Genomic DNA, 12,806 nt, shown 5'->3' with positions numbered 1-12,806 from the left:
CCCAGGGTATGTTCCTGGGAGCTCCAGGCCCAGAGCAGCAGGGAGGACCCTCGCCTGTGAGCAGAAGGCCAAGGATGAGGCTGGAACACCAACTGTTTTAATCAATCTGTGAACCAAGGGCCCAGAGAACAGGCCCCAGACATGTGCCAGGTGGTTCCTTGAACCCTGCGCCGCTAACAGAAGGTTCAAGGCCAGGTATCCTCTGTCCACAAGCTTAGGAGCTGACTCAAAGCTCCTGGAGGGTGTGCTGGGGGCATGACTGCCTGGATGGGAGAGGGAGGGTAAAGGAAGGGGCAGAGGAGAGCGTGCTAACACGAGGTGCAGCAGCAGGGACTTCGGGGGCTTGTGCCCTGAACCCCAGGAAAGGGCTGTGCTCCTAGGCTCTGGTGCCACAGGCAGGCCCTTCCTGCATTGAGGGGGGCACCCCCACCTCCACAGAGGGAGCCCCAAACAGGACCCTGCAGGACCCCAAGCACCCCAGCTAATGGAGGCTGAACTACAGGGCGGTCCTTAGAAACAAAAAATGCAACAGTGTATGTTTTACAAGCAACAGAAGTTGAACGTGTTTGTCCCAAGTTGGAAATTCTATTTTATTTATTTAAAAATTTCCCCACTTTATTTTTAGAGGTGGGGGAAGGGAGGGAGAAAGGGGGAGAAAAACATCCATTGGTTGCCTCTGGTAGACGCCCCAACTGGAAACCAAACCCACACCTCAGGCATGTGCCTTGACCAGGAATTGAAACAGTGACCTTTCAGTTCGCAGGGTGATGCACAACCCACTGAGCCACACCAGCCAGAGCTGTTTCTGAGGCAAATGTATCACACGATCTGGAAAATTTAAAGCCGAGTCCCAGGCTGGTCTTGGCCAGGCTGTGTGGTGGGCATGTGGGGGCTGTGAGTGGACCCCTTGTAGCAGGGGAAGGACAGGTGTCCCAGGTGACCCACCTGGCCACCCACCCACCAAGATGGGACAGCTCAGCCCATTCCTGCCATGGCTCTCGGGCTGTGTGCCGGGGCCCCCCGCTGCCCAGGACCCACCAGACCAGGCCCCAGAGACCCGCAGCTCAGACCCACCGCTTCCCTCGCGGCCAGCAGCTGCCCAGTGCCAGGAAGGAGGTGCAGGCAGAGCAGCGACAGCCCCCCCTCCCCCAGCCCTGAGCAGCCACTCTCTTGGTGATTCCAGCCAGGGGGAAGGAAACTGAGCCCACTGTACCCAGAGAGCTGGAGCTGGGAACCTGGCTGCGTCCCCCACGACTCCACCACCCACCACTGGTTCACCTGCCCACCTGTGGGAGGTGTTGCAATTCCTCCGCGCCACTGACGGGCCTTCCGCCAACCCAAATGCTCCTTCAAGACCCAACGGTTTCCCTTGGTAACTGGCGTAGTGTTTCCTTCACTCTGCTCGCTCACCAAACCTTGAGGACTCTCATCCAAACCAAAGCCTCCTCTCTTTGGGGCAATTAAGACTACTGGCAAGACCTCACGCCCAAGGCATGTCCCCACCAAATGCCCCCACCGCCCACCTCACCAGAGGCTCCTGCACTCAGGCCCCACTCAGGAAGACACACGACCTGGGAACAGGGTGCCAGGGCGGGTCAGCGTGCCCCCAGCTGAGAGGCCCTCCTGCAGTGGTCAGAATGTTCGCTTGTGTTCTGAGGATCTTAGAAGCTGTTTCCAAAGCAGAGTGCCAAGCCTTCCACTCCTGCCCGCGGAGCTCCACGCCCCCCTCCTCCTGCCCCTCGTGCCAGCTCTTCAACCCTTCAGGGAGGGACGTGTCCTCCTCCACCAACTCCTCGTGGGCGGACCTCTGCAGGAGGGGCCAGGGCCCCGGCTCCACTACACCCTTCTCCAGCACCTCCCAACCAGCGGCCGCTTGCCCACCCGCCGCCTACCACTGCCCGTCAGGCAGCTCGGAAGGGCTCCACTCCGCCCCACCCAGGACCCAGCCACACTGACCTTCCCCTGCTCCAGGCACAGTGTGAGTGCGCCCAGCATCTGCTGTGGGCGCAGCCCATGAGGCGCCTCGCTTCCTCATCTCAAGCTGGGCAGTGGCCTCGCTGTGCAGCTTCCTTGCCAGCACCTCGCCAAGTGGCCGGGTGGGGTAGAATTGAAGGGCACCTGGCCCAGCTTTTCACTCATCCCGAACTGCACAGCCTGGAAGCTGGGGAGGAGTCAAGGGCGAGCCTCGTAGGACTCGGCTGTGCAGAGTCCCCCACTGGGGTCTCCACCCTCTACCTTGGTGTCGGTGCTCTGTGTGCCTTTCCTCAAGGTGCTGGGCCCCCATGGTGACCTGTCCAAAGAACAGCTGCCCAGCCTCCTGGCCCCCAGCACGGTGCACACTCAGCCCAACTGCCACTGGTGAGCGTACAGCTGCCGCTCTCTGGAGCCCCTGTCCTGGGGGATGATGGGCAGCTGCAAGGGGCAGAGCCCCGCCCCCTCCAGGGGCTGCCCTGGAGTGTCCCATACCAACCTCAGCCACTGTGACCATTTGTCTCTCCATGACTGTGGGAGGAGGGGAGACCCCTACATTCTGCCCGTCCTGAGGAAGTTCTAGAGTAGCCATGTGGCCAGGTCCAAAGCTCAGGAGAGAGGCATGTTTAATGCCAAACCTGTGGCATCAGGTGGCTGGTGTCCAGACCCCACTGGGAATCAACAGGCCCTCTGCCCACCCACCCACCAAAGCATCTTCCAACAGGTTCTAGACCATGGCATCCCTGGAACACATCAGGCCCATGTGACCTCTGGCTGCAGACAGTGTGGCAGAGCACTCTGGCCCAGAGGCCCCGGGTGGAGCAGGGGAGGTGGCCTCAAGCCCCACCGCAGACACACTAGGGGCAAGGGACTGGCCTTCAGCAGGGGACCCGCATGTCCTAGGAACCAGCCCACCACCACGGGTCCGGCCTCCTGGTGGGCTGTCCGGGCCACATTCGTGTACAGATAAACCAGGCGACATCGGGCAGTGAGACAGACTGCACAACCCAGGGTCCCAGCGTAGGGAAACAGAACCTCGGGACACTGACCGAAAACACCTGTGTGGCTTGAGGCGCAGGGAGACTCCCAGCCTCACAGGAGAGTGTGTTGGAGAGACCCACGGGGTCCTGGAACGTACACAAGCCCACCCACACAGGTATTAGCACCAGAAGAGCCCAGTTAGCTTGGGCGAAGCGGCGGAAGGGACTGAAATCCGATGGACAGAGGAGCAAGCGCCATTGTTTCCTCTGGGACCCCGCCCCACACACATACAACGTCACAACCCAGCAACTGGGTTGCCCGGCCCTGGAGAACATCTAAGGCTCCGCCCCTCAACGTAACAGGCACGACCAGACCCCCACAGGCCCCACCCCTGCCAAAAAAAAGGCTCAAATGGAAGTATAAATTAAAGCCCCAGAGCCAATACTTTTTTAAAAAAGATTTTATTTATTCATTTTTATAGAGGAGGGAAGAGAAGGAGAGAAATATCAATGTGTGGTTGCCTCTCCCATGCCCCGTACTGGGGACCTGGCCTGCAACCCAGGCATGTGCCCTAACTGGGAATCAAACTAGTAACCCTTTGGTTTGCAGCCCGCACTCAATCCACTGAGCTACACCAACCAGGGCCAGAGCCAATACTTTTAAGTGACCAAGAGATAGCCAACCTATCAGATGCACAGTTCAAAGCACTGGTGATCAGGAAGCTCACAGAACTGGGTGACTTTAGTCACAAATTAGATGAAAAAATGAAGGCTACGTACGATAAGAGAAATGAAGGAAAATGCACAGGAAACCAATAGTGATAGGAAGGAAACTAGGACTCAAAACAATAGAGTGGACCAGAAGGAAGAAACAATCAAACAGAAAAGAATGGAGAAATAAGAATTCAAAAAAATGAGGAGAGGCTTAGGAACCTCCAGGACATCTTTAAACATTCCAACATTCGAATTATAGGAGTACCAGAAGGGGAAGGGGAAGAACAACAAGTGGAAGAGTTATTTAAACAAATAATAAGAACTTCCCCAATCTGGCAAAGGAAATAGACTTCCAGGAAGTCCAGGAAGCTCAGAGAGTCCCAAAGAAGTTGGACCCGAGGAGGAACACACGAAGGCACATCATAATTACATTAGCCAAGATTAAAATTAGGGAGAGAACCCTAGAAGCAGCAAGAGATAAGGGGACAGAAATCTGCAAAGGAGTTCCCATCAGACCGTCAGCTGATTTCTCAAAAGAGACCTTGCAGGCAAGAAGGGGCTGGAAAGTATTCCAAGTCATGAAAGGCAAAGACCTACATCCAAGATTGCTCTATCCAGCAAAGCTTTCATTTAGAATGGAAGGGCAGATAAAGTGCTTCTCAGATAAGGTCAAGTTAAAGGGACTTATCTAAGAAAAAGAAGATAAAAAACATGCATAGGGTAATGACAGCAAACTCACAATCATTAACAACCACACCTAAAACAAAAAAAAAACAACTAAGCAATCAACTAGAACAGGAACAGAGCCACAGAAATGGAGATCACATGGAGGGTTAGCAACAGGGGAGTGGGAGGAGGAGAGAAGGGGAAAAGGTATGGAGAATAAGTAGCATAGATGGCAGGTAGAAAGTAGACAGGAGGAGGGTAAGATTAGTAAGGGAAATGTAGAAGCTAAAGAAATTATGACCCATGGACATGAACTAAAGGGAGGAATGTGGGTGGGAGAGGGTGTGCAGGGTGGAGGGGACTGAAGGGCGATGGGAATGGGACAACTGTAATAGCATAATCAATAAAATATATTTTAAAAAAACACTAAAAAAATAAAAAATAAATAAAACCGAACCCCACGGAGTAAGAGGCAGAAGAGGAACGAACAGCTAGACGCGACGCCCAGGGCCCCCTGCCCTCAGCCGTGCTGGGGTGGTCACAGCCTCTGCTGGGCGAGGGCAGGCTCCGGCCTGTCTGCCCCACAGGCAGTGCTCCACCCAGAAGCGCGGTGGCGCTTCTGCCCCCAGGGACCTGGCCTGCAGCTCAGAAGGTCCCACACGCTGCACAAGGGTGGCGTCAGGAGGCGCCTTCCACCCACAGGTTTTGCTGCTGCTTCCTGCATCCGGGCTAGAAGTGATGTCTGAGTCACGGGGGGTCTAGTGTGGGGGGGACCGCTTGACAGGGAGAGGTTCTCACTGCCCCACAACCCGGCCAACAGGTGAGTGAGGGGAGGACACTGAGGGGAGGCACGCACGGGTGACTGGCCAGCTCTCCAGAGACGTCAGGCTTGGGCAGAACGAGCAACTGAAAGCGCCGCCCTGGAGGCGCTGAAACACACACAGGCGAGAGGGCCAGCTCTGCACCCACAGGCATTTCCCCACCGTGGCGATCACGGGTGTGCAGGGCCAGGGACGAAGCCTGAGGTGTAAGCTTGCTGCCTTCGTTTAGCTGCTTAAATATCCCATAAAAAATTACTCAGACAGGAACTTCACTGCAGAAATGCATAAAGAATGTTTATAGCTTACAACTGTCAAAAAAAAAAAAAGAAACAACTAACCTTTTCTTGACCAAGGCAATCTTGGTCACGGAAACTATTACAACCTCAAAAACAAACACAATTCTAAGACTAAAATCATGTGAAAATTAAAAACCAAAGAATACTATGATTTATCTTTGATCAACCAAAGGAGAGTGTTTCTGTCAGGCCCAGGAGTGCAAACACTTTTCTGGACCCAGCATTTTCTCCCGTCCTCACAGAGGGAAAGTGCCAATTTTTACCATAAATGCTAGCAACTAACATCAGTTAAGGACAGAGCTAGAGATAATTTCGGGTTTTCCCTATTATAGGTCAAAAACCATTACAGCAAAAACAAGCACAGTAAAAGCCACCATACCAAAAAGAAATCTAAGTGCCTTCAATGACTCAGGATTAATTGTATTTTAAAAACCCAAAACAGCACAGACTTGGGTCTCCCCGATACTTTGTTACAATAAAGCTGGAGCTGCAGGGAACAGCACCTGTTATTTGTCCTTTGTGGTGGGGCAGCTATTCCCCAGAGTAAACTCATTCCCAGGTGACTATCAACTCGCTAATTAGCTAAATTATTCACATAATCCTCCCAAAGGCCAGAGTGGACTGAAAAGTGCAGTGGGCTCCAGAAAGAGAAAGAAGTTACCATTGGGCGAAACCAAACAGGGACGGACGCTCAGAAAGGAGCCGCATCCCCAACTTCTGCAGACGGATGACATCTCCCGGGCACAGCAGCGCCCCCACGTGGGACCCTATGAAACAACAAGCACTGCAAGAAGGAGATCCAGACAAAGGAGCCCAAAGGTGGAGCAGGTGCTTCCATCACCTCCTCTGACCCTCGCCGCTGTGCCCATCTAGGAGTGCAGGGAGGTGAGCAAGAGCCTGGGGGAAGGAAAGAGGGAGCTGGGAGCGTGGCAACAAGTCTAACCCCCAGGTCTCCCCACAGCAGCCCAGAAACGGCTGGCAGCTCCACGCCCTATCAGGAGGCCGACAGCCCTGGATCTACCAAGTACCACCCTTCCCACAACACTTGTGGAAACATCCAATCCCTTTCCTGTAGCTCAGAGCCCGTCCTTTTCCGACTGGGCTGGGGAACCACATGAGGTCAGATGCAGCCCGAAGAGTCCCAGGGGTCCTCCACCTCGGTTTGGAGGAGCCTTTCCGCCAGTCTCTGCACATGCAAAGCTAGGGCTGGAGGCCAGATGCACCAAGGTCTTGTTTCAACAGGCCCAGTGTTGCTGCCTCTTCCTACTCACTTCCAGCCAGGTCACAAACAAGGCCCCTGACCTGGGCCTCAGATGCACAAGGGTGCACCCCGGCACTGGCTGTTCAGCTTGCCGGCGAGCTCCTCGCGGTCCCACCTGCAGTAACACTGGCCTTCGAGGCTTCCCTTTCTACCACTCTGCTCCTGCTTCCTCTCCTGTCACAGCCCCTAGAATCTCCTCCCCTGCCACACACCTGCTCGCTGTCTGGCAGGGACAGCGCAGGAAGCTCGCTGAATGAAAGAGGACATGTCAGAGGCCTGGCAGGCATGAGCTCCCCCCCAATGAGTGCTGACCCCGGGGGCACATGGTTAACTACAGAGCAGCTGCTGCCACCCCAGCCTTGCCATGCGCCCCTCAGCCAACACATCGGCACGCCCTGCAAGGAGAGCAGCGCACCGGGCAGAGCCCTTGCCTGTTCTACTCCCCATGATGCCCCTGGCTGGGAGATTCTCAAAGGATAAGTGACTCAGTCTGGGAAAACACCCTCCTCCCTTCCTAACTGAAAACATGGGGGCCTTGTACACGTCCCATGGGGACGGAAGTTCACGACTCATAAGACACCTGTGCCAGGTGCAGCACCAGTCAGGTGCTGACTTCCACCAGGACAGCCCTCTTCGAGGCTGGGACACCACGTGGCCACAGGGTGAAGGCTTTGCATTCACTGATACTGCTAGGAACAACTCAAACCTGACACATACTGTCTCCAAAATGAACAGACATGAGGGGAAAGTTCACCCCTGAAGACAGGACGGAAAATAAACTTATGCGATTCTCTTCCTCTTTCACGATCATCTGAGATCAAGATACCTTTCTTGGGTCAAAATCCAAAAACTCCACATTAGTGTATTAGGGAGGGAAAAGAAACACAATGTGATCACTGCCCCCTGCGTCGATACCAAACAACCTTAAAACATGGAGTAGTATTTCACGGATTCTAACCCGGGAGAAGGTGTACAACACAGGAGTATTTAAAATGAAGGTGCGGGAGTGTGGCAGGACTGAACGGCACAGTGCCAGCCGCCACTAACCAGCTCTCGTCTTTCGTTCCCTAGTCGGTAAGACACGGCTGCGGCGGCACCCACCTGCAGGCCGGGTGTGAGACTGAAGCGAGAGTCGTGTGAGGCTCAGCACGGAGCCCTCGAGCAGCACGACCTGCTAGTAATTGGGCTCAACGAATAGTGGCAGAACCAAAAACCCGTAAGGATTCACAAAACTATTCCCCGTCCATGGGCACATCCGGTGAGGACAAAGCACACGGCCTGTCCGAGGGGCGCACCACAAAGCGGACTCGCGGTCGCCGCGAGGTGCCGGGACGACGCGCTGCAGGGTCGTGTGGAGCGGGGCTCCCACGCAAACCGCTCCACGTGGGCGCTTTGGGGAGCGGGAGGGGAGGCGCGGCGCCTTTTCAGGCGCCCGAGGGAGGCGTGGAGCGGGCTGCGAGAACAGAGGCGCTCCGGGGTCGGAGGACAACGGGTTCAGGCCAGGGTCAGCCGCCTCGGCGGAGGGGACCTGGCCGAAACGGCTCCGGCTGCCCTTCGCTCCCTATCCGGCTCGCCCAAGCCGGCCCGCGCACCCGGATGGCGTCACGGCGGCGTCGCCCGTCCCGCCTCCGGAACCGGCGGGAGCACCTGTCCGGGGCTCACCTGCGGAGCGGATCTAAGGGCCCTGACGCCCGACCCGGCCGTCTAGCCGCGTCCCGGACCACCGCCCGGCCGCGGGCCGCCGCCACCAGCCGGTGCGACGGTACCTGGCGCGCGGCTAGGGCGCGCGCAGGCGCAGAGCAGCGGCGATCAGTCACAGCGGCGCCGCGCCCCGCAGTCGCCCCAGCGGGCGTTGGGAAGCCGCGCGCAGGAGCAGCAAGGCCACGGTGCCTGCTCCGGGACTTCTCTTTAGGAGGCTACTGTACCGCCTGACTCTCTCTTTAAAGATTTAAACAGGAGCTCCGCCTTGCCCTACTCAGTCAGCCGAGCACAGAAACTAGCGCATGCTCGGGCTAGGTGCTAAGAGGAGCGCTTTTAGACTTATTTTGAATCGGGCATCCACAAGGACACGCACTTCCTGGGTCCTCCATGGGCAGCGGCCCCCATGGCGAACACCACCTCTCCCTGCCCAGGTGGCCGCTGCAGCAGGCACCCCGAGTTATTCAGAGAACGGGCTCACTGCCGCCAGGACAACCCTCTGAACAAAAGAACTGCCTTGGTGTGTGCGGTGCAGCTATTTTCGCCTTCACGAGTTTCTGTTTGTTCTCTGGATCACAGAAATCCAGTGTGGATGGGCTTGCAGCTGTGCCGTCCAGGACTTTGGACACTGATGGACCCCAGAGACCCATGCTGCCCGCCTTGGGGTCGAGGATGAGCCCTCCTGTTGCTGGGCAAGCCTGTGGTGACCCTTCCACGTCTCTGGGGAAGCCCGCCTGCGCCTCCGCGCAGCCCGTTCTCTTTCCCAAGTCCTGCGAGCGAGCAGAGCAACCACAGGCCACCTTGCCCCAGAGGCTGCGGTGATTTCATTACATTTTGGAGGCAAAATGCCCGGGAAAAGGCCCCTGAATGCAACGGCCATCCCAAGTGCAAAAAGGGAACGGAAAGCAATTACCCTCGACATAAAATTAGAAGTGTTAAGACGATTTGAAGTGGGTGAAAAGCTCAGCCAGAACTCAAAGGCCTTAGACCTTGCCGTCTCCACAGTGGCGACAATCCGAGATAACAAAGAAAAAATCAAAGCGAGTTCTCGAATAGCTACTCCCTTGAGAGCCTCTTGGTTGACTCGCCATCGAAGCGCGGTCATGGAGACCATGGAGCAGCTGCTGCGTGTGTGGCTGGAAGACCAGAGCCAGCGAAACATGCCCCTGAGTGTCACCATGATTCAGGAGAAGGCCAAAAGTTTGTTTGATGACTTACAGCGTGAACAAGGTGAGAGCTCTCAAAAAGAAAGTTTTCGTGCAAGTAAAGGGTGGTTTGTGAGATTCAAGGAGCGCCATTGTTTGCCCCACTTCAGGATGAACAGCACGGCTCCTGGCAGCAAGGACGTGTACCCGCAAATGCTGAAAAGCATCATCGAGGAAGGCGAGTACACCCCCCAGCAAGTTTTCAATGTAGATGAGGCAGGGCTTTATTGGAAAAGAATGCCTGAAGGAACGTTTATTGCTAAGGAAGAAAAAGCTGAGCCAGGGTTTAAATCTTCCAAAGATCGCTTGATGCTGCTTCTTGGTGGCAACGCAGCTGGGGACTTCAAGTTGAAGCCCTTATTGGTGTACCACTCAGAAAACCCCAAGGCTCTAGAGGACTACTCCAAACCCAATTTACCTGTGATTTGGCGCTCAAACAAAAAGGCCTGGGCAACCAGGAGCATTTTTCATGAGTGGTTCACATACTTTTTTTATCCTGCTGTTGAAAAATACTGTGCCCAAAATAGCCTACCCAACAAAGCATTGCTCATCCTAGACAATGCAGCATGCCACCCTGTCGGTTTGAGTGATCTGTCTGATAACGTAAGAGTGGAAGATCTTCACAACAGTGCAGCTAACCTGATGCAGCCCATGGGTCAAGGTGTAGCCTCTACCTTAAAAGCTCATTACCTGAAAAGGACTTTTGAGCACATCCTAGAAGCGACAGATGGTGAGGATACAGCGATGATCAGGGAGTTTTGGAGAAACTACAACATCATGGATGCTGTGGACAACATCGCAGTAGCTTGGGAGGCGCTCAGACCAGCAACAATGAACAGTGTGTGGAAGAAACTCTGGCCCCAGTGTGTTCTGTCCCAGGATGTTGCCCAATCAGATGACGCCACACAGCTTAAACAAAACGTTGTGTCCCTTGCCAAGACTGCGGCCTTTGAAACAGTTGTGGAAGCTGACATCACCCAGCTGCTAGAGTCTCAGGAGGACACGCTCTCCAATGAGGAGCTGATGCAGCTGGGGCGGAGGCCAGCAGCAGAGGAGGAGAGCGGAGACGCCCAGCCTGCCCTTCGTCAGCTGACCACAGGAGAGCTCTCGACAGCCTTCTCACATTTCGAGGCTGGTTTACAGCTCCTCACCAGTAGCTGCCCCAATGATGAGTGGAAGCTGAAAGTTTCCAGAGCAATCAATGATGCAATCAACTGCTACAGGGAATTGTACAATGAGAAGAAGCGGCGCTTGAAGCAACTGCCCTAGGTTGTCTTCCAGTGCGTGTGAGCAAGAGCTGCGCCAAGTAAAGCCAGAGACAACGAAGTGACCCCCACAGACGAGCCCAGCCAAGCCTGTCTGCTTCCAGACATTCAGCCTTCCTGGAAGCCCTACTTCTGGCATTTTAATTTGACACTTGAGAGTCTCAAATTTGGTTATTAAAATTTTATTTAACTATGTGCTTTAAAAAGATTGCATGCTAGAATACTCAGGAAAACATTTCTTTAAAAATACAGAAAAAATAATGTTTGGAAGGGAGACCAGCCCTTCTAGACATTAAAACGCACTGTGGCTGTGATTAGCGCAGTTTCGTTGTCAGGACTGGGGAACAAATTGGTCCAGAACTAAATGCAGGTAGGCTTTTTTTGAAAACAGTGAAGGACAACTTGTTAGCCATTTGGAAAAACTTAAAATCAGACACACACCTCACAGCATACACAAGAATAAACAAACAGATCAGGATTCTAAATATAAAAAATGAACCCTTCAAATTGATTTGTAGGAACAGTACTACAAATTACACGGATGAGTGTGTCTTTGACCTGGGTATGGAGGAAGATTTTCTACGACTCAGAATCCATATAAAATTAATTTTAAAAAAAGAAGACGAATCAATTTGACCCTACAAAAATGTAAACAATATGAAACCTTTCCACAGGAGGAAAACTGCAGACAAGGTTAAGGACAACTGACAGAATGGAATAAAATATTTCCGACATGTCTCATAGATGACAGGTAATATTCCTGATGTGTGAAGAACTCTTAAAGACTAAGAAAGAAAAAAAGACCCAAAACCTAACAGAAAAGTAAACAGAACATATACTTCATAAATAAATAAATTAGATCTTGAAACAGAGAAATTTGACCTCATTCATACTTAAAGAAATACAAATTAAAGCTACACAGATACCATTCTCACTAATCAGACTGGAACACTGATTAAAGAGTTTGATGCACGTTCTGTGGGTGAGACTGTGGGGTAGCAGGCACATTGACGTGTTGCTGGTGGGAATGCAAACTGGTGCAACCCTTACTGAGGGGCATGAGACACTCATTAAAAATAGGTGTGTTTAGATTTAGGAATATGTTTTAGGACTGCACTCTAGAGAAAAGAAAGTGCATGTGCCCAGATTATCTGCTGTGGCATCGTCTGTAACTGCAAAGACGCGAACGCACCCTGAGTACTCCCATACGGGAGAGCGGTGAGTGCGGTGGCAGTGGCAGAGCGCAGATGTGACAGAGCACAGGTGGAAGTGGCGTCAGCAACAGCAGGAGGAGGAAAAACTCTGAGCCAGTGTCGACTGGTTTCCAGAATATACTATTAACTGAAAAAATGCAACATAAAGCACTATAGTGTGCTACCCTTTGTGGAAGAAAAAATGGAAATAAGAAAATATTCCTGCATCTTACTCATTTGTGCAAAAAGAAACATGGGAAGAGAAACCAGAGACTCAGAACCACTACCTATGGGAAGGGAGCGAAAAGGGTCCCAGGGCTGGGGCAGGAGGGTGACACCTGAGTTTGCCTCCTGTAAAGGTCTGACTTTGGGGACTATGTTCACGCCACAAAATAAACAATGGTAGGGAAATGGAATGAAACGTATGAACAACTATATTTCACATTAATTGTACACCTACAGTGAAAGTGGAATACCCAAATTCTGAGCGATGTTTGAGCCATAGTCTGACTGTGTGCCGTCAGGGTAAAGACAAAAAGGAACTCTGAACAATTATTAAGCTCTGGGTAGTAAACTTCTTTTTCACAAAAGCATAGGCTAGTAATCCTGAAAGCACTTTCTGCATATTCTAGGATTGAGCAAATAAATATATTAAGGCTCATGGGGCCAGGTTTCTCACTTTCGACGACTTACAAATATAACAATGGTGGGGGGGGGATGAAAGTTGTGGCATTTG

At 53.1% G+C, this 12,806-nt stretch overlaps 1 protein-coding gene across 1 annotated transcript; it reads left to right on the top strand.

The window, feature by feature from the left end:
* The first annotated feature begins 8,027 nt into the window (after nt 1–8,027).
* LOC123805758 (tigger transposable element-derived protein 1-like) lies at nt 8,028–12,678 on the top strand. Its single transcript, XM_045818490.1, has 2 exons — nt 8,028–9,637; nt 9,723–12,678. Exon 2 carries the CDS (start codon nt 9,724–9,726, stop codon nt 10,879–10,881), a length of 1,158 nt encoding a protein of 385 aa, XP_045674446.1. The 5' UTR covers nt 8,028–9,637; nt 9,723; the 3' UTR covers nt 10,882–12,678.
* Nucleotides 12,679–12,806: the final 128 nt, after the last annotated feature.

The sequence above is a fragment of the Phyllostomus hastatus genome, unplaced genomic scaffold, assembly GCF_019186645.2.
Source record: "Phyllostomus hastatus isolate PE091 unplaced genomic scaffold, TTU_PhHast_1.1 phas_scaffold_345, whole genome shotgun sequence".
NCBI lineage: Eukaryota > Metazoa > Chordata > Mammalia > Chiroptera > Phyllostomidae > Phyllostomus > Phyllostomus hastatus.
Note: the sequence above shows the minus strand (reverse complement) of the source record. Positions and strands in the feature narration are given on the sequence as shown.